A 24,108-nucleotide genomic window follows, 5' to 3' on the forward strand; every position below is an offset into this window, starting at 1 on the left:
TTGTTAATCCTCAGCACATAAACATGTCTTGGTTAGGTCCCAAGGCAGAACTGGGTCAAAGCAGAATGGGAGTGTTATTTTCTTCAAATGTGGTGCAGTTGATTCAAGTTCTATGTTTATAGAATGTTCTGCAGTTAAATACGACTCACTACTCACTAGTAGTCAGGGAATGAGAGTCAATTAAGAAATTGCTTTAATTAAATTATAGCATTTAATATGTATTTTGTTAGGCAAAATCACCATATTGGTTTAATAATAAGTGTGAGCTTTTTGATATTTACCTGGTTCAGCCATAGATCGTGGTTCTAAAGGGAAGAAAAACAGAATTAGTACAGAAGTATATTTACTTTTGCCAATATATCTTTTACTTGAACACTAACTATAAAGCCTGATCTCTATTCAATAGAATACTCTCTTTGAAGCAATGTTCTGTTTAGGGAGTGGCAGAAACAGTTAAGCTTTGTACTCAATGATAGGTCAAATCCATGGTATATTACAAACACCTTTGAGCTCTTATGGACAGAAACTACTGCAAGAAGGAGATTTTTGCAGTCTTAGTATTACTTTAGCATGCATTGAAGGTGATTTCTGAAGCTATTGTGCATGTGAAATCAAGTTATGATAAAACAGCTTTTCATTTAGGTTTGATTTACTGTGATAGTTAAGGATTTTCTACCAATTATAGCAATTTTAGCATTGCATTGACTTGTGAAAAACACAGATGTTTCAGCTGTATTAGAAGAGGGAAATAGAGGTATATATTTACAACCAATCATGTATTACGTGTGAACATGCACGTGTGAGAATGCTAATGTGTATATCACGTTAGTTTTGTGAAGAAGCAAGCAATCCACTGTCTGCAAGCACTAGTATAATGGTGTTTAAGTAAAAGATGAGGTGCTTTATAGGCAACATACTTCTACATAAATGGCACAGAAGGAAAAAGAAACAGCAAAATCAAGGCTTAGTTAGAAAAGGACACGGCAGTATAAATGAGATCAAGGCAGAAAGCAAAACAATGCAATAGTTTAGGGAATGAGACAAATACTCCCTGTTGGAATGCTGTTCAATTCATCCACAGTTTTGCCTTCTAGGACCCAGATTTATTGCTGTAAATATGGCTTATATGATCTTACCGTTGTCATAAGAAACAAGTGTTCTTATGTTAGCAGTTTTGTTGCTTGCCTATAAGAAACCTACTTTTCTGTAATATCCGAAAATCTGGAGAGTCTTCTATCAGTGTTCCTTCTCTATACCATTCAACCTTTGGGGAAGGAGCTCCTTTCACCCGACATTCAAAGACTACGAGCTGTCCTTCAGAAGCTGAAATATCCTGTAACATCTAACAAAGAAAATGAATATACACAGTCAGTAAATGTCTTATTGGACTTGAAGTAATACTGATTTCAGGAAGCGTTCAGAAAGTTACTTGAGTGCTTGAAGGCCTTAAGAAATACATAATTCCTGTATTTCCTTCTACGGCTGGGAAGTTTTAGTTATCCCTCTATGCAATAATTGATCTCTTTATGAAATATGTCGTGAAACAAGTTACCTTTGTAAATACAGGAGCAGCAACTATAGGTCTTCCATCCAATCCTTGCAAATAGTTAGTAGGGCTTTCAGCCTGCAGATTGCAAAATATCACATGCTCAGGTGAGAAGAGGATATTTCTCCATATGTAGGAGAAATGTTGACACATCCTTCGCAATCTAATAAAATAATCTGAAAATTGAAAGGCTTAGCTACTCCCCTTCCCCCCCCCCCATTCCCCCCTTGTATTTTAAATGAAGATGCTTCCTGTAGAAATTTAAACTAGAATAAAATTTTTTGGACTGAACAGTGAAAAATACATCAATTTCAAGAAGTATTGCTATTACAAAACCCTAGATGAGACAATTATTCAGATGCTGTATATTAGAAACACAGAAAATAAAGGTTATGGAAAGAATAAGATACCTGAGTGTCAGATTGCAAGGCAAACCATTGTGTGGTCACCGAGGAGTGTAAAATGCTCATGAATGACACAAAAGACATCTTGGTGAGTGAAGTTCAGAGCAAAATGTACAATGCAGTGAATAAATGTTGTTTCATTGTTGGTTATTGGAAAAGTTAGTTATGTAACATGATTAATAGAATCTCCCTTCTTTATTGAAATAGAAGTTGCCCCAGAACACCAGAATTAGGGGTTCAGCATCTCAAGAGAACACAGTCAAATTTTGTGTATAGTTTCTTACAGGACAAGAAGCTTGAAAGTAGTTATTAGTTTTAGGGATGATTATCATTTTTTACTTAGGATACATCTGTTAAAATGCCTTGCAAAGAAAGGCTTAGTTCTATTTTCTTTGTAGTCAAAGGTACAGCTGCCTTGCTTCGTCTATTCTGTACCTTTTCATTGGTTGCCATCTACTTCTAGGCTGTAAGTATTGGGAAGGCAGCATAGAGGGAATTTCTCATTAACTTTTCAATGACTTTTAAATGTTTCACTTTTAAATAAATATCACTTTTTTTTTCCTCTTAAGAAAGAAATCAGTTATGATTATTCTGGTAGCTTGGAACAAAAAGGTCCAGAACTGCATGCTGATATTCATGACAAACTGCTGTGGGAGAGGAAAAAGTTATAGGCTGCCGGTACTGAAAGTGATTGAGTCAGTCTGCAATGTGAAGATGCCAGTGAGCTGACTTATGCTTCCAAGTGCCCTTCATGGCATGCAGTGTCTGACCTGCTGGAGTGCACACAGGCTTCTGCTGCTGGCTGAGCTAGCAGCAGCTGCTCCGTCTGCTCACTGCTGTGGAGATGCCTGTTCCCAGGGATGAAAGGTTCCCTTCCCTTTGCCAGGTGGTAAAGGTTAGCTGGCAGCCTGGACATCTCATCTACATATGTGATTACTATATGGCTGCAAGGTTCAAAGCTGAAGTCTAACAGAAAAGCAAAAACTAGAAAACACAGGGATTCTGAATCTCAAGATGGGGAATAAGCACTATTTTAAGAAGTTGGTTTTGATTCTTGGGACAAAATGCATCTCCCCTACCTGATTAACTTGCGTAGGCACAGGCTGGACAGGTATAGACACAGGCTGAACCGCAGCTGATGGTGCCTTGGAGGTTTCTTGAGGCTTGGTTGCAGCTCTGGTAGCAGTAGGTGCCACCTTCAAGGAGGTGTCAGCTGGCTTTGGGTTGCTGTGCAATATTAACCAGAAAGAAGTTCTTTAACTGGAAGCTAGAGCTACATTATGTCCTTTAGTTATCTCTGTGCCAGCTACATGTCAACTGTATCACTTCTGAGATTCAATTCCAATCTAAACTGGTACATATGACTGAGTAAACTTTATTTGGTAAGAGTCAGTCTGCGTATCTTCATACTTTAATCATTCATATCTTGCTGTCGAGTAACTGGGATAATGACCAGAATTAGGATCAAGATCAATACTACATTAATGGCTAATGAGCTAAATGAGAAAAAAAACTGCTATTCATGAGGCACTTTGGGAATTCTTAGCTAGAATGGCAAAAAAAGCTTAGCAGTTCATCCCCAAACCTGTGAGATTTTCTTGATCTTAAGTTTTATTTGAATATTTGAAACCTCTATACTTATCACTATCCATAAACCAATCCAATCTGGTGTATTTTATGACCTTGAGGTAAAAAAGACTTGCTTTATGTCAAGCTGAAGTAATTCAAACACACTGCTGTGTTTTGTATTTGTGATTTAAGGAAAATAATTTATCCTTGGTAAGCTATGGGGGAAAAATAAGTGCCTAAGTTTATCTGACTAAAGTTTGCTTTTTATAAAGCACTGGTTGCATTTTGTATTGAATTAGTGCATGGAGTTCAAAATAGAGAGTGACTTTTGGCTTTCAACCTGATTCCCTTTCAAGTTAATGAAAACTTTGATTTTTGAAAGACCAATGGCATTGGATTAGGTTCTAAGTACCCAGGGAATGGTTTTTGTTTAGGAAAAATAAACCAATTTCTGAGATTCATTGTTACATCTGGCATCAAACAAAGCCCAAGCAGAAGCCTAGAAGTTGCAAATCATTAATGGAAATGGAAATACCTACACCTGTGGGTTTTTAAGCTGCAAAAAATAAGGAAATATAACTTATTTTAAACTTACTGATCCATTTCGTCTTTGATAGTTTCACCTTCTGAGTCTGAAGAAGAGGCTCCTACGAAAACCCAAAAAAGAAAGAAAAATCTTTTAGTGGCATGGTTTTCATGGAATTTTATCTAAGAATCATACAAACCATTATTAAGAATGCATTATCAGGGTACTTATTACGAAGGTATGCCAAAATGCAAGATCGTGTTGCAGTGGAATTGAACCACGCTGTTCTTTATATACTGTGCAAGATGCAGAACTACTGCTGACATTTAGAATGAGGAGAAATGAGCAAAGCAGCATCTGCGAGTGAAAGCATACCTGAGTGCTCCTCAGGTTCTATTTTAAAATGCCTCTTGTACGATTAGTCTTTAATTGCTGTTGTGGATCAAATAAGCACTTTTCTCAAGTGGCAGTTAAAAGAAAAGAAGGAAAAAAAGGATGCCTGGGATCACAGCTGTTATTCATAAACTGGTGCCTTGCAGCACAGTTTAGAGAAGATACCAGCCTGGTTTACTAACAGCTGTCATCCTGAGGCATTTTACACTTCTAACTCAACCTTCGCTGCCTTTGGAATTATCATTTTTCTCTGTGGTTTCTGCCAATGAGCATCTCTATCTGCCACAGTTTCTGTCCAGCATCTACCGAGTTAGGTAAAGCAGGCCTTGGCCCCAGTGTTAAGGACTAGGAAACTCCTGCCAAATGCAGACATCTCTCATTAATGTCAGGAGCAGTGCTGATACTAAAAAAGGGATTTGTCCTTTCACTGTCAGATTAGATATGTGAAGGGAGGAAGAGTAACAGTAGAGCAAAAGTACTCCTGTATTAAGTGGAGGTAGGTGCTTTAATTTATGAATGGTCACACTGTTGTCAGTGATGTTACTCATAGTAATATTTCTCAGTCTGAGAAACAAAACAAAAAAAGGAAAAAAGTTCTATATGCTTAGTTTAAATTTGTAATCCTCTTAACATGGCAATGGATGCAATCTAAAACTTTACCAAAAGGTCATTAAAGGGAGATAATGTACAGACTTTTCTTAGGACAAGTTGGAGAAAACACTAGGTAGAAAAAAGAGAAATAAAACAGACTTAAATCTGCTGATGCATGTTTTGTTTATATCATCAGTTGTGCAAGTGAAAGATCCAATTGCTGCTATGTATTGAATTTTGGTTACAACATCTCAATAATGGGTTAGGACTGAGCGACATTAAGTTTTTTTCTTGTGGAAAAAAAACAGCTCTGACAAGAACTATCCTATATATCCAATCTACAATAATGGCTGTGGGGAAAAGGGTCTGATAAGAATTACACACAAAGCTGAGATTTCTTTTATTTATGTAGAGTAACCACACACAAAAAAATTTGGCATCAAGATTTCAATGTTTTTAGACTTTGATCTTTCTGTGGAATACTTAAAATTTCTGGGAAGCAATACAATAAAATTGTATGTAAATAATCAATTGTTAGAAAGATATTTCACAGAGAAACAGTATGTTAGTAGTGAATGAAATGACTTCCTGCTGTGTGACAAATCCAAGCAGGTAACGTACAAAATGCATCATTTTATCTTAGTCCTGTATTACTTATTTCAGCAACCGATTTCTGTAACAATTTATAATGTTACCTTCTATATAAATCTCTGCAGATGTGGAGTCTGTTCCATAGATGTTTGAAGCAAAGCACGAGTAACGCCCTGTATCCTCTTCAAAAGCTTCGACAATAACCAGTGAGTGTCGATCACCCGTCTGGATAATTTGAATGTCTGGTGAATTTTCAAGCTCCTTGCCTTCACAGTACCACCTGGAAGGTAAAAAAAATAAAAATAAATTATGGTTTTATTAGTAAAAGCAATGACAGCAAGAATGATGACGTTGGGAGTCTATCTGATGATAAAATGGGTTGTTTTTAGACTGAGGGTTCCAAATTCTGAAGTTTTGGAGAACTGCAGGCAAGTTGGGTCAACAGTCATAGGAATAAAATCTTTATGGTTTTCATAATGTTCAGGTACAGCAAATAATAGAGCTCCTTTCTTTGCAGTATTGTAAACATACTAACAAACTAGTTTATATAAGGGATATATTTTTTCTGATATATCAAATTCAGTAGTAGGGTGGAAGAAAAGGAAGCAATGAGGTTGGAATGCTATCAGTTCAACACTCAGTTCTCTTGAGGTACATTCAGATCTGTTATTAGCTTAAAATGTAGCAAAAAAACCCAAACCCTTAAATAAGTGAATTTCCTTCAAATTTGTGATTCCAAAGTTCACACTGACACAGAATGTGACTGAAATTTTCTGTAATGTTGTTCCTCATTTTGTTGAATAGTTAAGAAAATCTGCTTTTAATGAAAAGCACGTAAATGTGGAAAGACAAGTGATCTATTAAAACGTGGAGACACTTCATTACAGGGCAACAGCTAGAAAGAAATCTGGATCTTGAATTATCTTCTACATGATACTGTTGTATTTCTCTTTGAAACCCAGCTACATATTCACAAATATATGGGGCCATTTAGAAGACTTTACATTCTCATCTAAGCCATTCCTAAGTGCTCTTAACTCCTTCAGTCTTCAGAAGCGTGGTTTCAGCCAACACAGGAATGCAAGGAAAGGGGAGAGCAGCACCCAAACAAGACAGCTCATAGAGATGTGCTAGTGACAGCAACCATTAGCTCAACTTGAGAACTAGCAGCAGGAGGGAGCAGTCCTTATTATTGCTTGATAAAATGGAAAATACACAACAAAATGAGAAAAAAAGCCTGTGGGTTTGCAGAACCAGACTCCTATTTTATAGGACAACCAAGGTTTTATGGAAAAGGTATAGTACTGTGTATAGGGATCCAAAGTTAAAAGGTTAGGATAACATCCATAAATACCACTATTTTTAAATAAATAGCTAAATGTAATAAGCCAGAGATCCTATAAAAGCAATGAGAAATGGATTACTATTATAAATTGCACCAAATAGGATTTGTTGAGGAAAGACTAGGGATAGAGTTTTGATTACTAAATTGTAATAATTCTTATTTTCTAGCTCATACTGTAAAGTGTTTTGATACTTCTCTCTCTCAGATCATTTAGATAAACACAAATCTGTTTAACCATTTAGTTATATTCACTTCTTGGAAACAAGTTTTTACAGCGGTTTGTGATACAAATTGCGCATGAAGAAAACCCCAAATGAATATGCTTGGGGGGGGAAGGCTATAAGGAAGTCCGTGCTGTGGAAAACCAGGATTTAATAGAAGCATAAGGAAAAACTGAAGAATAGGTCTCAAAAGGACTGTGAGGTCTACAGGAGTACAGAAGTAGAACTTAAATACAGATTAGATAAGAAGTAAACTGTATTATTTGTGCAGTGTCAATACTAGCTGCCCGTTGTAGCTTTCTTAAAGTAGGCAGGGTGGTCCCCAGCCTAACTCAAGTTGCATATTACTGTAATCTGTAGCTGTGCAGTTCACTGGCTAGACTGTGCAGCCTGGAAACTGTATACGTCTGCCTGCTATGGTGGGGAGCTCCTGCACTGTAGAATGAATTATACTGCTTAACACTATTTCCCATTTTAGAAAGACAATCCGTTGTAGATAGAGCTAAAACAAAGTCTTGTTTTGTGTCTACATTTGCTTGATTATCTTCTTTTCAATCTTCCACTATAATGGAAAGTTTTAATAGAAGAACTTTTGTGAAATTGATGTTTCTGACTGCAGTAGACAGTCACATAGTAAATATCATCATGTTAAAAGAAAATGCCAGTAGGATGTGAAATGCCCTATCTCTCTTTAATGACATTTCACAGCTGAAGTACAGACTTACATCAATAAAGTATGCTACATCCTTGCAAGATTTTACTAAAGTGAAACTGGTGCTGCTTTATACAGAGAATTTCAGCCACGGTTACCCGGTTCTCTTCCATTTGAGCCTTCGAGCTCTGACAGACATGCTCCTGCAGATACTGGCAGCATTACTTTAAAATGTTATCATTATAATGCTCACTTTTTTCTTGGATGCCTCTCAGTGAAGGATGAAATGTGTTTGTGAGCCCATCTGCTCTATGTGTGGTCTGATGAAAATGGGTTTGCACAAGAGCACTGGACATGTGTATCTAGGATAACTGAACTATACAAATTCTCTTCTTTGTCACTTCTGATACCTGCTAGTAACCATAAAAGAAGGGGTGGAGCAGTCAGGTGGCTACAGCAGCAGTCTTTGTCCTACGAATAATTAGATAAAGCTTTCTTCTTGTCTGGCTCTCTAGGAGTGTAACCTTTGCTTATCTGTTCAGTGATGTCTGTATCTACAAGTTTGTAAGGAGAGCACAGCTCATAGCGGAGATAAAATGCAAGGCCCTTGGTATTCAGAACACAAACTTCTAATGCCTGGGATAAAAGAATAACTCTGACAGCTGTGAGTAAGTAGAGGAAATATTTAGCAGTCCCAAGGGAGAAATGCAGTAATGTGCACCAGAGGGTTGATTTATCAATTTCAAAGGATCTGGTTAGTGTCATTTTTAGATTCCAGACTAGGAAATTATATAGTATTGCTATGATCTTCAAAGGGTTTAATTCTGTGTACAACAAGGTTTATTCTTGTTTTTTAAGATTTGCGATTGGTAATAATCGGCAATGTTATGTTCTCAGTCAAGAAAACTTAATGCTCATATACAGTTGTGTTACTGCAAGCACATGTTGTGTGTTTGGATGCACGAGTAGACTTTTGCAAGGGTAATTCATGTAGGCAGCTGTATACATTTGGGAGCTGAGTCATGGCACTTACTCATGTCTTTTTATACACCTGCCTCATGCCTCTTCCTTATAATGTAGTCTTGTTCTAGCAGATATGAAAAACTATCAAAGAGAGTACCCCTGTTATAGAATTTCATTTCTTTTTCAGCAGCATCTTTTCAGAACATGAAAATAACTTACACAGTACAATAATATTAAATTTTTGTGTCCACCCAAACGTGGTTCCTCAGTCAAGTGACACAGAACAAAACACATCACACACAGTGCTGTGATATAATCATCAGTAAGGTACAATAGCTCTTTGTGCTCTACCCTATGAGCTTTTCCAGTTGTGTTTGTAGAAATAGGTCTGTAGTGCATGCCTTTGTGAGGCAAATTCTAGCTCCCTTTAAACAAAATTAAACACATCGTGTAAGCTACTTCCTGCAGTTACATTAGTAGTGTGAGTAGTATTCCTTTAATAGACTCACACAGATCATGATGAGTTATTTTTTTAATTAATTTTTTCCCTTTGATTCCAACATTTGCAATGTAAGTGATTTAAAACTTCAGGACTTAATTTCTGTTTCAAAACTGGGTTTAGTTCTCCTGTGCAGTGTGTTCTTTAGATGCTTTTTTCACTGTAATGTGTAATTATGATGATGATTTTGATTGTGTGCTAAATGCTACTTGTTTTCAGTTCTTAAAGGTGAATAAAAATTCTCTCTTGTAAAATCAGGCCTTAAGTAAATTGTTAGTGTGGCCGTGTATTCTCCTTGCTTATTAACATTTCATTTTATTCCTGTGATCAAAATGTTGTACGTGGTAGTAATTAAATGTCAGTTACAAAGGGGGTTCTGACATTTGAGATACGTGGCATGATTGAAGTAGCAATACTGTCATTCACATTTCATTCCTGCCATGAATTGTAATGATAGCTTCATCATACAATGCAGATTCACACGAAGCACAAGCAGTGTCATCTGCTGTGCCAAAGTCATTCTAAGTATTAATCCATCTACTTGACTGGAGTTCTATGTAAAAGAATTGTAGCTCTCCAGGTTTTGAGCGTTAAAACAGGTAAACGTTTTCATTTGTTGACCAGGAAATAAATTAATCTGATATGACTCCAAAACCTGCAATTAGTTGGAGACCTAGTCTCAAACAAAGCAACACTAAAATACACTTTTTTAAGCTTTGAGCTTTGTGTGTCTAAGTTAAAGAATGCTTTCATGGAAACCTTATGACATACAGCCTGTTTTTAGAACTTTAAATCCTCATGACACTTCCAGGATGGCTGTGTATGCCATGCAATGTGATTCATAAGTAAAATTAACCTAAGAGTGATGTGCCAAACAGTTTGGAAAAATGTAGGCACCTCTGAACTTGAGAGAATAAGGAGTGCTTGCCTCATGGAAAGAAGTGACTATCATACCTATCATTACTCATAAAGAAGCAGAGCTATACAAGGAAGCATGGGAAGGAGCAAATATGCTACACGCATCTCTTAAATACTTATTCCTTACCTGCATTATAGTCAGAGTAATCTATCAGTAATTGTAGTAGTGCTCTATAGATGTGAGCTAATGTTTGCATTAGCTGCATGCCCTTACACCATGTTATCAGTCTCTGTCTCCTGTGTCACTGCATTCAACTGATGATACTGAATAAGGTTAACATTTAATTGAAACTTCTTTCTAGACAGATGGACTTAACAAGCTTCCTCTACCATAACAGCCCATTACGTTAAGCTGAGTTATTTTAAAAGCAATTGGATGGGTCTATCTGGATTGATTCAGGAAGGTTTTAGCTTTCCATGCAGTGATAGTTTAATCACTTCCCAGCTTCTTCTTTTGCTCCTCCATCCGTTTTTCTGTCCCGCAGTGAGCTGTCATATGCACTAGACAGCTATCCACCAAGCCTGTAAGTTATGCTGCTCTATCATTGCCAATGATATTTTGACCCTGATCTATCATGAGAGTAATTTATAGTTTTTGTCATCCATTTGGTTTTGTACTGTTGTGCTTTCAAATGTGGTATCTGTCATACTTTCCAGTCCTATCCATTCTTGTGATCAACTTCTCTATATTTTCTCTGATTTCTTCCTTATAATTACCATTACATCAGTTTAACTACCTGATTGCTACAAGTGGTGACTGAGAAATGACATTACAGAGCTTGCTAAATCTTGTTCTTTGTTTCACTCTGCTCTGGGTTCCCACAATACCACTATGACGTTATAAGCGTGTGTAACTTGAGATTCATTTTTGTGATCAGGAAGCCCAATATATGTCACAGGACACAAGCAAGTATGAATTAGCATGAGTGTCTGAGGAATACTTATTTATGTGGGCATTCAGCTAGATTGAGGAAAGAATTTGTGCTTCAAAATCAGCCAGCATTAAGCTTTCTTTCATCAGTTTGCCACCTTGCTAGCTATTGAATTCCTGGGTCTACTGATTTTTGTATGTGTCTTGCTTATCTGTTAAAATTCTTTTCTTCTTGCACAGCTTCATGCATACCAAACTAATTCACCACAAACCTCAGAAGACTGTAACTCCAAAAGCAGGGCATTTGCCATCTGTGAGCAGAGTTCCACAGCTTCCACAACTATAGCCAACAAGATGCTTTCATTACTGTTCTGGAAGCTCTACACAGCCGATCAAAGATGAGCACTATTTCTAGTGAGGAAAAATGCAGAGTCTTGGTGGCTAATGGAGCACATATGCCAGAATTTGTTACGTTTTGTTTCCCTCTAGTAGCAGAGATTAAAAAGGCCATGATGACTGAAGGCACATGAATGTGTATTACTCATGCAGATGATTTTTTTACGTTCTGTGTTACTCCTACACGTGGGTGGAGTTGAAAGAATCCTGGACGAACAGCAGGTAATTCCTAAATAACCTCATTTTTGTCATGCACTCAAACCCTCACGCCCTAATGTGCTGCAGTGAATGTGAGGTACCTTCCCTTCTGTTATTTACTTCACAGTAAGAGAATTCAGTAGAGCAGCTGATGCAACTGGCAGGTAAATGCTTTGTATTCTCTGGTAACTTGTTTGTCTGTCCATGCCCCTATAAAGACATTTCTTCCCTTCTCTCTTCTAAAACCCTATCTTCCTTACAAGCAAGAGCTGGTAAAACTAGTTCATGATGGAGCAGGTTATTATTGTTGGACAGCTCTGACAGTTACACTTAACAGCTCACGCACTGACTGTCATGCGCTACGTAGATTTTAGTATTTAAAATAACATTAGATGTTGAAACAAATTTCAGTGGAAAATGTGAAGTTTTGATGGGACAAAAATAGACCCAAGTTACAGAGATACTCATCAGATTCCATGGAATTTGAATGGTTTCTGAATTAGGTGAGTAGGCATTCTGGATGTCTATGGATACTCCATAGGATGAGTCATTGTTCCTGGGTTCTCTGGTTTGTCCTTGTGAGATTTCAGTAACTTTACAGTATTGGTTTCTAATTCAGATACTTGTTTAACACCTGAACTTAGGTGGCATGAATGCCTTTCCATTTTTATGTATGCATCAAAGGTTTGGGTATGACATCCTTTTGGAAGGATAATTTTGTGGCCTTCTGGAGAAATACTTATTAATAACACTGTGCACCAAAGGATGTGCCTATAAACAAGCAAATTGATGTTAACTCTTTCTAAATACAAAGAAACTGGACTGAATTTGTGTGCACATCTATACAAATAAAACTTTCTCCATTCTCTTTGAACTATGAATTATGAATGATAAGAGAAGAAAAAAATTGTTGCTCATGTCCATGGATCTTAGTGGCACTTTCAGTATCAAAAAGTGCCAAGACAGATAAGTCTCAAAGCCTTTATAAGTGATATAATCAGAGAGGCATGCTAGTAGCTGTGGAATGATATATCCTGTCTGTTTTCTGTTAGAAAAGCAAATTTTTGGCATTGTTATCTTCTTTGGTCAGACTTAATTATTTATTTAAGGGCTGAATGCAAATCAAAATTTATAATTGCATGAGCTCCATACTTTTGTATGCCTCAAAAGGTTCACTTTAGCAGCAATTTTGGACATGAGGCATAGAAGAAAGCATGTTCTTCCCAAACAAGGTAATTCTCCAGCTTCACTCAGATACACCTTCAAAATCAAACCATTGAGTTCTTCCTATTACTGCTATGGACAAGAGACACTATATGGCTCCATGGGTTAAAGTCCTGTTAGGGACTGAGAACCTACATGATTATAATGAGAGTACCAGTGAGGCAAAATGATCCAACAGTCACAGTTCAGAGAGCCTATAGATTTCATAGTTTTTCTTCATGCCAAGATTGTCCATAACTAAAGGATTGTCCATAACTAAAGACAGGTGAATACAAGAGGCTTCATTTGTAGATATTTGCTCCTATATACTCAATGTGTTGTAAAAGCTGCTTCCTTCTGAAAAATGGTATCTGGTGTGCCAGAAAACTAAGGGAGCAGGAAAGAGGGATTCTTTACCACAGAAATCTTTAGAGACTCCATCTTTGGAAAATTAAATATTCCTCATTTGATGATGGTGCCCGTTAGTTTGTAGTTTGGTGGAAAAGATAACTGTGCTGACTGCAGCAGTGCTGTATCCAGTGTTTTCTGAGTATATAAGGAAGACAAGGACTGCTGTAAAGAGCTGACAATTGGAAAAAGTGGACCATCTGTGAAACTCAGTCCCTTAATTAGATGCTGAACACAAACAGTTCTTTTCAATGTTTAGAAAAATGCCACAGCTCTAGAACGCCTATAAAGGAATCTCTTTGTGATACTGCAGACAGTAGCTTGCAGATAAGTATAGTACTTCTCTAGAAATTGGATAGAATTTTCCTTTGCATTGTATTGATACAATCCTAACAAAGGGAATGTAATTCCACCAATGTCAGTAAGGGGTAGATTTGGCTAATTATCTCTGAAAATAAATTTAGATCTAGAAATGCTGCTGAGGTTAAGAACTTTCAAAATAAATGTATAATAATGTTTCTCATTTCATTTGTGATATTGATGAATAAAACATAGCTCTTTTACATTTCCTTTCTTCTTCAGCGATCTTTGCAAATGTTACTTATTTAAGCTTTAAATTCCTCATAAATAAAGGTGAAAACTAGGTGGTCAGATATAGCAGGCTAGTCACACAATATGGCTAAGTGTCAGTTAATAACACTGTCCTACTCTATAGGACAGAACTGATTTTTCTGAGCTTGCTACAGAGTTGTTGTCAGAATCTGACTTACAACTTTCAACAGCTCAGTTCCTAATACTTTGGATGCCATCCTTTCTTTTCTGTTTGTTTCTGAATGGCTTTGACCTGTAGTAAAGTGTTCTCTCATAGAATTGTAGAATGGTTTGGGTTGGAAGGGACCTTTAAGATCATGTAGTTCCAACCCCCTGCTATAGGCGGGGATATCTCCCATCAGACCAGGTTGCTCACTGCCCCATCCAGGCTGCCCTTGAATGCCCCCAGGGAGTGGGCAACCTGTTCCAGCGTCTCACCATCCTCATGGTAAAAAATTTCTTCCTAATATCTAGTCTAAACCCTCTTCCAGTTCAAAGCCATTAATCTCAAGTCATCTTGAAGCCATCATCTCAAATACTTTCAGGCATCAGCCTGTGGCGTCACAGTCATGGGTGTTAATAGCCAGTTTATGCTCTCTTTGTTTCCATTAACTTCTCACTTATAAGTTAGTATTTCTTTTTATTATGTGAATACGGTATTTAAAAGCAGTTCTCTAAGAAGAAAACAATGTGCCTCAGAATGTGTTGTCTTAAAATATAAATAACCTTTGCTATAATTTAAAGAAAGCCTTTGTTCTTCCCAGTCAATTTCAGTAGCCAATGGACATCTGCCACAGATTACTGAAATACATGCATTAAAATATCAAGGAGGCACACACCTACGGTTATGGATACATAGAATGACATGATGTTTATGCATAATGTTTACCTGACTTCAGGTGTGGGGATTCCTACCACAATGCAGTCCAATTGCACTTTGGTTCCTTCAGGAACTTCCCTGCTCTTCAGTTTTTGAGTGAAGCGTGGTGGCTGTCCTATAGGCTCATCAGAATATGCAGATTCTGACTCTGTTTTTAGTTCCGCACTTGTCACTTGGTTGATAGATTCCAAGTTTTCTGCTAGTTGATCATCTATTTTTTCAAATGTTTCCTCTGATCTGTTTTCCAAGTCTAGAGGTAGTGGAATGGATAGCCTCTCTCTGTTTTCTGATGTACTCGAGAGGCTACCGCTAGCTTTTTGAGCAGATTTACTCTTAGAATCAATTTTGCTCCTGTAATTTTTGCACGTTCGGGGTCTTATTCTTTCAGAGTTGTGAGCTTTGAAAAGTGAAGAGAGCTCCTCAATGAAATCTGCTGCCTTGTTCAGGAATTCCTTTTTTGATTCTGATTCAGAGGGAAGGTGTTTCTTTAGGTCTTGAGGGCTCCCTTTGGAACCTTTTGTATCTGTGGCACGGTCCTGGCAAAAGTTTGCAGGCAGGCCATTGTCTGATGTTTTTAAAGCTGTGGAGTGGGCCATTTGTTTGTTTTTTCCAGTGTTTTTTAGTTGATCTGGGGGATGAAGCTCATCCTGTTTAGATTCCAGTGGATTCTGATCAATAGCTTGTCTTGCTAAGTTCACACTTTCATTCAACTCTTCTTGACTCAAAAAGGCAGAGAGATCTGGAAGGTCATCTTGTGCAGCTACCTCATCTGAATCACCAGCACTGTTGCTGTAAAGAAAGTTATGTGAAGTTGGTTCTGATCTGCTTCTTTCGCTGTTCCCTTGATGTTTAGTTTCAGCCAAGTAACTTTCTCTCAGAAGTTGAGATATTGAAGTTGAGGATTCTAAACTGTCGTCTTGCATGCTGCCAATAAAAAGACAAATCTGTTGGTTACACAGAATTACAGGCTTCTGAAAGACGGAACACATTTTCTAAGTGCAACTGTTTGCTAGATACTAACTCACAAGTATGGCCTTGTTTTTAAAGGCTTGTTTCTGTACATGCTGTCAGATACTATTACCTCTGCACAGCGAAATCCATCACTTACAACTTTCTACCACTGGTAGCCATGAATTGCTATTGAACTGCTTGACAATGTGTACTCTGTTCCAGGCAAAACTTCAACTACAGAGCTATTAACTAAGTTTGAATGCCAAATCTTTACCATTGCTGTTGTGTGATCTTGGAAACAACCTAATCAGGTAGTTTAAATGCTGGGTATTTCAAGGACTGAAAGTTGTGGAAGGATGACAGTACTTTTAAATTAAGTAATTTTAGCTTGAAAGACACTGTAGTAGTAAGTAAATGAACCCTCAAAAAATTTGAGAGATGATGGGAGGAAGACAAAGGAGAGAGTAGAGCAAATATATATGACAATTTTTCATTTAAAATTCTTAAAGATACTGCAGGAAACAGTAATGACAGCCTAAGTTAGTCCATGAAAGTGAAGTAAGAAAAAGTATTTCTGCTGTGAAAGTCTTTCTGTTCTGTGAAAGGAACATTTATCCCTAGAAAAGGGATGGTAAAAAGCAAATGAGATTGTATTAGCTTGTATTGCTATCATATCTGTTCCAGGACAATGAGAAATAGCCCTTCTTCCTTAATTATAATGAAGAAAGCTTCTATTTAAACTTTTTATTTTCATCAGTGAATGATCATAAAGCTATTATATTTTGATGTGCACTTTGAGGCCTGAATCCCTCTGGCTGATGCACAATTTGTTGTGATGAAATTCTGTTTCACATTTTAGTTGTATTGATTTTGTTGTTTTGGTAATGTGAAACAATCCAACTCAGTAAGACAACCCTGCTATTGATACGTTTGTGCCTAGAGGAAAAAATACAACTCAAATACCATATAAATAATATACTTCTAAAAACCCTATCTAGTCCCCGGTGCAAATTCTAGCTGTAAAGCACCAACTGCCTCACTCCTGCAACTGAGCCAGAGTCTGCAATACTGATCAAATGCTTGGAGTTGGATTATCTGGCACAGTGCTTAAGTGAAGCTGTGGTGCATAAGGGAGTGCTGATTTAGGAAGCCCACAAGGCAATGCTATAAGCTGTTTCACAACTGGATAGAGTATGTAATATAAGCTCATCAGAGAACAATATTTGTTTGGTCTCTCTAAGGCGTATAGTTCCAGTTCGGTGGACACTGCTTTTGCTTGCTCAGCTTTTACTTCTTAAACAGCTTTGCAACATTACTGTAGCTGAGTGTTTTTAAGGGGCTATCTTATCCTGTTGATATGTTAATTGCACACTTCGTACTGTAAAGGTCAAAGCTAAATCTATGGTTTCAGCTCTGAGGGGTTTAAATACCTCAACATAAGGAGTTCACAGCTTGGGAGGCATACCTTGCTTGCATGTGGATGAGCTGCAGACCTGGAGTTGTAATGAAGGATCAAATTGGCTTTAGATCTGCTTCCCACGTGCTGCCTTCTACTTAAAACCAAAGGGTACGAAGCAGAACCGTAGCCAGCTCTTTTCTCTGCACTGTGCAGCACTTCTAGTCTGAATAAAAAGGAGAGGAGTGTGTGCTTCCAGAGGGATGTTATAGGAAGTACAGTCTCAGCACTTTTCTGGAAGGACGCAGCTCCAAGCTGCTGGCTGTGTGGCAGTGGCTAAATGGTAACATCTAGCAGTAGGTATCTTGGTGTAGCTTTTGGTGCTGCAGCTGAAGGTTGTTGTTTTACAAGGCTGGAGAGGTGTAACACGATTGCAAAATTTAGCTTGCTAGTTTTCTTGGCTACTCTTTCTGAAACATTTCAGAATGGCATGTTGTAATTTGATCTCCAGTGTCTGTAAATGTCATCGGAGCTGGTGAAGGGCTATGCAGCTCCTTAGAGAGCAGTGGAAAGTCTAAAGAGGAAATGCAAATGTGTGATCAAAACCTGCTGAAATCTAGTAAAGAACCTGTGCATTTACGCTATGGGAGAGTGTATAAAAATCATCTGGCTGCTCCTCGGGGCTTCTTTTTCTTCTGCTGTAAAGATATTGCTTGAATTAATTTCTCATGTAGGGGTTATGTCTATTTCAGCAGAGGTTCTTATTCACAGTGCAGCTTTTCTGCATATAGCTATAGTAAAGCGACTACTTGTTCTGTACAGTTGAGACTTCGTTTTGGATCTTGTATGTCTCCTACTCATCTTTTGAACAAAGCATTGAAACATAAATAATTTCTGCTAATTTCCTTAAGGGCTATTTACTGCAGTTGGGGGGGACATTCTCAAAGACGGTGGGGAAAAGTAGTTTTATAATTCAAGATTGTGAAAAAGTGTGGTGAATAAGCAAGTGCCTGACACCCCAAGGAGAGAAAACAAATGTGAGTTACTGCCAAGTAACAAAATCAGGGGTACTTATAGCTGATGGGAAATATAAAATGATAAAGGAAATGAAAGTGACAGAATCAAAACTTCCTTGCACTGATGGTTCATTTTGATTAGTTGTAACACAGTTGTCTGGTCATCTGAACAGAAGATGTTCTGTCCTAGACAGCACAGCAGTATGTAGCAGAGCAAAAGCCATTTGCCTGTCACAGTTCTGAGTGGGCATGTAGGATGCAAATGAACAAATCACTGTTTCGACCTTGTCTCTGCCCCTCTAAGGACAGCTGAGCAGGTGTGGGTGGAAGGAAACAAACAGTTCCCCAGGAAATGAGCGAGGACAACTTCCTTCCTTTTATCTACTGGAGCAGGGGTAGATAAGAGCAGACTGGTGCTGGCAAGCAAGGTATTTGTTTAAATGAACCAAACATACAGCCTGACAAGTTCTGGGGGCTAGATAGAAATAAGACCAAATTCAATATATTTTCTCAAATAACTATGTAGACTGTCTTTCCAGTGTACAAAAATATATCACCAAAAGGAAAACTGTGATTACATCTGACTAATACTTTGTAATAATAACTCAGCTTTTATATAGTCAAAATAGGAATCTAAGCTCCAAAATCGAGACCTGGGCTTGAAAATCCAATCTTCATTGGCCAGTTTGTATTGTTTAGATTTTGATGTGGAATTGGCCTTGATATGCCTTGAGTCTTTATTTTTTTTATAGTTGGGACTCTGGGACAAAAATGTCTTTGACTATGTCGAAACCATCCCGCATGCTCCCAGTAGTAGTGGCATGGATCAGTGAGAGTGACTCAGTGTACAGCAGATGTCTGCAGTATCATGGGGCAAGCAACAAGCACACCTTAACTGCAAGTATCTATCTTCAGCTGTAAAGAATCATCAGTAGGAAGGACAGACATTAGTACAAATACAGTAAGCAGCAATCTGTAGTGTCAGTGAGAGCACCAAGAATTTTTCCAACTGGAAAAATACCTCTATGAACCAGTATCAAGGGGAGGAATTATAATGCTAGTTATGAGTAACGGCAATAAACTGGTGCTGCTTGGGGTTGAAAATGGGATGACTGACTCCAGCAGTCAGCAGTTCTCCAACCTTGATTGTTTTTTTGCCTACAGCCCCAAACAATTATGTTAGGGCAGCTTCTTTTGCTTTCCCAGGACACTAACAGAAGTAACACTGGGCACATATTATCTTGAAAGGCCTCAGAGAATGACGTGAACAAAACTGACTGGATAAACTGATTGCATGTACTTTGGTTCACTAAATCACTTTCCTTGAGAAAGCTAACTACATGAACGTAGGTTCTTAGAAAATCTGAAAGTTTACAGCAATGTTCTTTTATTAGCTATGTGGTCTTTAATATTAAATATTCACAGAGGTGGAATTAGGTTCCAAAGACTATTCAGGCAATGGCTTAAATTGATAATCATTATATGGAAGGCAGGAAAATCACCCTAGGGAAATTGTGCAGTGGGATGCTGTACTCTTTCATTTCCTATTGCTGAGTCATCACTAAAAGAATTGGAGCTTTTTCCTAAGGAGACTGTTGTGGTGAAGTCTCAGCAAAACTGAAGGGATTCACAGGTAAATCTGAGTGCAGGTCCTGTATTCTGCTTGGACAGAAACAGTGTTGAATGCTGAATGTCCTAAATATGTCCTTTTCAAACACTCCTTTGCTGGCACAGGCTGCCCAGAGAGGTGATGGGTCCTGAATGTCTCCAAAGAAGGTGACTCCATGTGGACGCCTACCTGTGCAATCTTATACATCCACTAGCAGTTATGAGTGTTTCAATGGTAGCAGTGCATGATGCAAAGCAAGCTAAGAGATGGCACTAGATCTGTCTCTCTCCCGGATATTTAAAGATCACAATCACATTCTTATGTGCTTGCAGGACTGTCACCATTTCTGGTTACTGCCTGTAGATTGTGCTATAGCTGCTGGAGGACAGGTGGAGACTCCAGTGTATGAAAGGTTAGGCTGGAACTGAGAACTAAGGTTAGCAGTTGTGTGTGTTTGGGGGTGTGAGAACAAGGTACTTTTATTAAATGTTTAGAAGGCTGTGTACAAGGTGATTTACTTTTGTGTTTTAGATACGTTAGTAGTTTTGGGTTATGTTCCTTGTAATGAGTCATGTTAAGTGAAGCATTGTAATTAAATGAGAAATAGGGAGAGAACCTGCATGCCAAAGAGTGTTACAGCTTCTGATGGAAATAAAATCTGAAAACAAGCATGCTACAGGTCTATGTTTAGGAAATATTCTACTTCTTCATGTGTGTTTTTGAACAGCTTGTTAATATTCTAAATATATCTATTTTTTTCCACTTAATATCTTCCAGATCTTAAAGCTTCATTTGATTTCTAGTCTGAAAGAGGCTGGTGGCTTTATACTGCTCATTGTAATGTTGTTAACAGTGGTGCTGTTTTATATAGCTTCACATATTGCTGCACTTAGCTTTCACAATAAGTGTCAAAAGTTTAAAGGATTTTTATTTGCAGTTATTGATTTATTGCTACTACTCCCTCTGTTCATTAAAGGAGTAGATTCAGGCCCCATTCTTTAAATAAAAGTTTGGATAGGCCATCTTCTCCCTTAGATATTTTGCAGCATAAATCTGGAGTGACTTCACTTAAACTGACCAGGATTTACCTGACGCAGTTTTGAACCCTTATCCAACCCAACCTCACAGCCTCTGTTTGTAAATGCCAATCAGTTAATTGTTTTAACTGTTTCTCAGGTGACCTGCAAAATTCCTCTTGAAAAATACAAATCATAAACATTTGAAAAGTATAACCTATATATAGTTAAAGGGAGGAAAGAAGGGAAAAAAAAGTAGTGGTAGAGCATCTGTGCTCTAGAATTTAGGGGAGATTTTATTGTTTTTAATAAATAAACTTTAATAAATTTTAATAAAAAAATTAGTGGCAGGGAGCTGAAGAATTTATATAAAATTACCTTTATACAGTTATACATACATATATACATTGTGCTTAAATGATGTTATACTGAAGTAATAAATAATTAGAATGTAAACATAGTTGCATATAATTTAATGTGATTTCTTTCAATGAATATGTAAACGATATCAAACCAAATCCAAGTGATTTGGAGCTTTCTTTAGCAGAGAATCTACCTCCATGTTTTTTTGTAGCAATGTTGGTCCCTAAACACAGCATTTTTTTTTTTGGAGTTTGCTATTTCACTCATGGTCATTTGAATGCAACTCAATGTTTGGATGTTGGAGCCTTAAAAGCCTTAAGAATTCACCTTAAGAAACTTCTGAACACCTGTTTTGCAAGCAAATAGTGCTAGAAATGTGAGATTTGATCTGTGTTTTTCATTACCACTGTTTAGTTCCTAATTTCTCTTCCCTTTCCTACTGATAGCATAATTGCACAGCCCACAAAAGAAAAAAAAAAAAGGAATTTATCAACTTAGAAATGAGATGGGATAAATCCTACCTCCAAATAATTCTTCAGAAGACACTCCAATAAGCCTATGTGCACTTGACCTCGTGCCCTTGTATACATTTTTGCCTGGCCCATGACCACTATGTTGCAATCGTGGGTGCCCTGAACAGTCTAAAATAGTCATCTCTTCTTCAAGGGAAAAGCACATTTGAAGTTTTTTTTAACTTTGTCAACGTTTCCTTCATACTATCATAATGAAAAGACCATCGTTTTGTTTTTTCTGTTTACTTAAGTCACAAAGATGTCTTTATATGTTCACTATTAGTATCGTCCCACAGCTCTCATAATGAGACCATAGACCCTTTCTTAGGCCATGCCTCAAATTCTCTTTGCTCCTTAACGAACCTGCCTGAACTATGAGGTCAAGCAATATTTTCATTAAACTCCATGCAAAGTCAAATTAAAACTGAAAGAAATTGAATCTGATTTTTAAATTAGGAGGCTGAAAAGAAAAAGGGATGAGTTTAGTCTTTGACGACTGCCTGGGATGCTCCTCTATCCTCCTCTCCCATTGACCTGTGAAGGCAGGGCCACAGTTGCTAGGAGGAGCTCTGATTGTGCTACTTCAAATGCAAGTAATACAGAACAAGTTTGTTTTAATTTAAGTATGCAACCCAGATTCCTTCAAAGGTTGTCCATGTGAGGAGTCTACACAAAAGACCTGAAAAGATAGAGCAGAAGTCCATGGTTTGGTGCTGGATGTGCATACAAAAGTCCACAAAGGAAAATAAAACAAGCAGGCAACAGTATTCTTTTTATCTGGGTCCAGACACAGTCACACTACACTGCAAGCCTTTCATGGCTAAAACTGCAAATCCACTTTCATGGACAGTGACCCCAATGATTTAAACTAGGTCATTTCTATTGTTCCTGCTCTCGGTATGTGTAAGCAGTGCAAAAATCCAGAAATGCATGGGACAAAAGTTTTATTTTGGGACAGCTTAGCTCTGTTAGTTAGCAAGTGATTTGAGTACTGCATAGCCTCACTGTAGCCTGACAAATTACAGGACTCCATAAGGTGCTTGTAATGAGAATTCATGCAACTTAAATGTTGAGCAGATTTCTCTGTTCTACCCATGCGTGTAAACAGCGCTGATGTCAAAGGAATTGTGCACATGTATCTGAAGATGAGACAAATGTTTGCTTGTGTAGCCAGCCTGAACAAGCACAAACTGGACAAAGAAAAGCCCTGAAAAGCAATGGTATGCAAACAAAATAGCCATGTCTTTGCACATCTATTTGACTGGTAATTTCAAATCTATTGCCTGTCTTGTTTTTAGAGTGACATTCAGTTTTCATATAAATATTGGCTCTTAGTGAAAAAGGGAACTCAAGCCTTAAATGGGATACAACAGAGAACTGGTTGTAGTTTTTTTGTTTTTTGTTTTTAAACAAGGCCCAGTTGTGCCATCCTCTTTCACAAACTCTCATCATGTTCTTTAATTGCTGTTCTTTTTTTTTAATGCTTTCACACCAATCAAAACATAACAAAAACTTCAATTTTTCAATCGTGTTTATAATCACTAATATCATGCGTAAAAGAGATTTAAGTGGAGTAATTTGCCCATCCTCATAGAATATTGTTGTTTATCAAAATACAGCAAAGTGAGCTTTTTGAGGGGCCAGTTGATTTGACAATGATCTTGGTTGCACTGTCCAACTGCTTTTATTAGTATTGTGTGTATTTTTTAATGAGTCAGCCTAATCTTGTTAATCTTGTATTTCTTTCTGAACACAACCAGATAGTTAATTCTTAGTAGCTGCTGATAGGAAATATTTCTACAGTAGCATGGAAAAATGTATTGTAAAATTTCTGTTACTCTTTTGCATTCTCTGGAACAGCACAGAATGCATTTCTTTCTCCATAGTAGTCTGTCAAATATAAAACCTATCTCTTCAATTGACTATAGATTATTTTTGATATGTAGATATCACACTGCTCAGCTGTAGGAACTAACGTGCTTCCTATTGTTCCATTTTTTTTTAGCTGTTTCTGAAACAAAAATCCAAAATCACTAAACCCCCCCCCACACACAAAAAAACAAATTAAGAAAGAAATATCCTGACCTTAGAAACCTTCAGAAGGTGTAGGAGTGGGAGCAGAGCAGTGTTGAAGTTTGTGAAATTGTTCCATTAACACTTGCTGATTTTGTTTCCACTCTTAGACCCTTGAGTGTCTTCATAAATGTAAACCTCTTGACCAAAACAAAACTGTTGATAAAGTAATTGGTGTCTAGTGTGATTTGCATAATATTCTGTTGACACAAACTTGAGCTATTCCGTTGTCTTCTCAATTGTTGGCGTATTAGTTTGTAAAACTTAAGATGGGCTTCTGATTACTGCTTAATGTTGCAATATATTGAGCCAAACACTTGCTACTGACAGTCAAATACTCACTCAGAGAGAGAGAAAAAGAGCAGGAGAGATAGTCAGAGCTCAAGGGGGAGAGCTATGCCCTTCTA

At 37.5% G+C, this 24,108-nt stretch overlaps 1 protein-coding gene across 1 annotated transcript in view; it reads right to left on the reverse strand.

The window, feature by feature from the left end:
• The window catches only part of MYPN (myopalladin), a 49,124-nt gene that overhangs the window by 24,177 nt on the left and 839 nt on the right, over positions 1-24,108 (reverse strand). The window contains exons 2-8 of the mRNA XM_065746343.1: positions 14,775-15,689; positions 5,725-5,900; positions 4,115-4,166; positions 3,030-3,177; positions 1,553-1,624; positions 1,201-1,342; positions 282-305 (exon numbers count right to left, since the gene is read on the reverse strand). Of these exons, the coding sequence (XP_065602415.1) occupies positions 282-305; positions 1,201-1,342; positions 1,553-1,624; positions 3,030-3,177; positions 4,115-4,166; positions 5,725-5,900; positions 14,775-15,688 (1,528 nt within the window). The 5' untranslated portion in view covers position 15,689. The remainder of the gene's footprint in view (positions 1-281; positions 306-1,200; positions 1,343-1,552; positions 1,625-3,029; positions 3,178-4,114; positions 4,167-5,724; positions 5,901-14,774; positions 15,690-24,108) is intronic.

This window comes from Cyrtonyx montezumae, unplaced genomic scaffold, assembly GCF_038088225.1.
Source record: "Cyrtonyx montezumae isolate F1298 unplaced genomic scaffold, pur_monq_1.0 scaffold_4, whole genome shotgun sequence".
Lineage (NCBI taxonomy): Eukaryota > Metazoa > Chordata > Aves > Galliformes > Odontophoridae > Cyrtonyx > Cyrtonyx montezumae.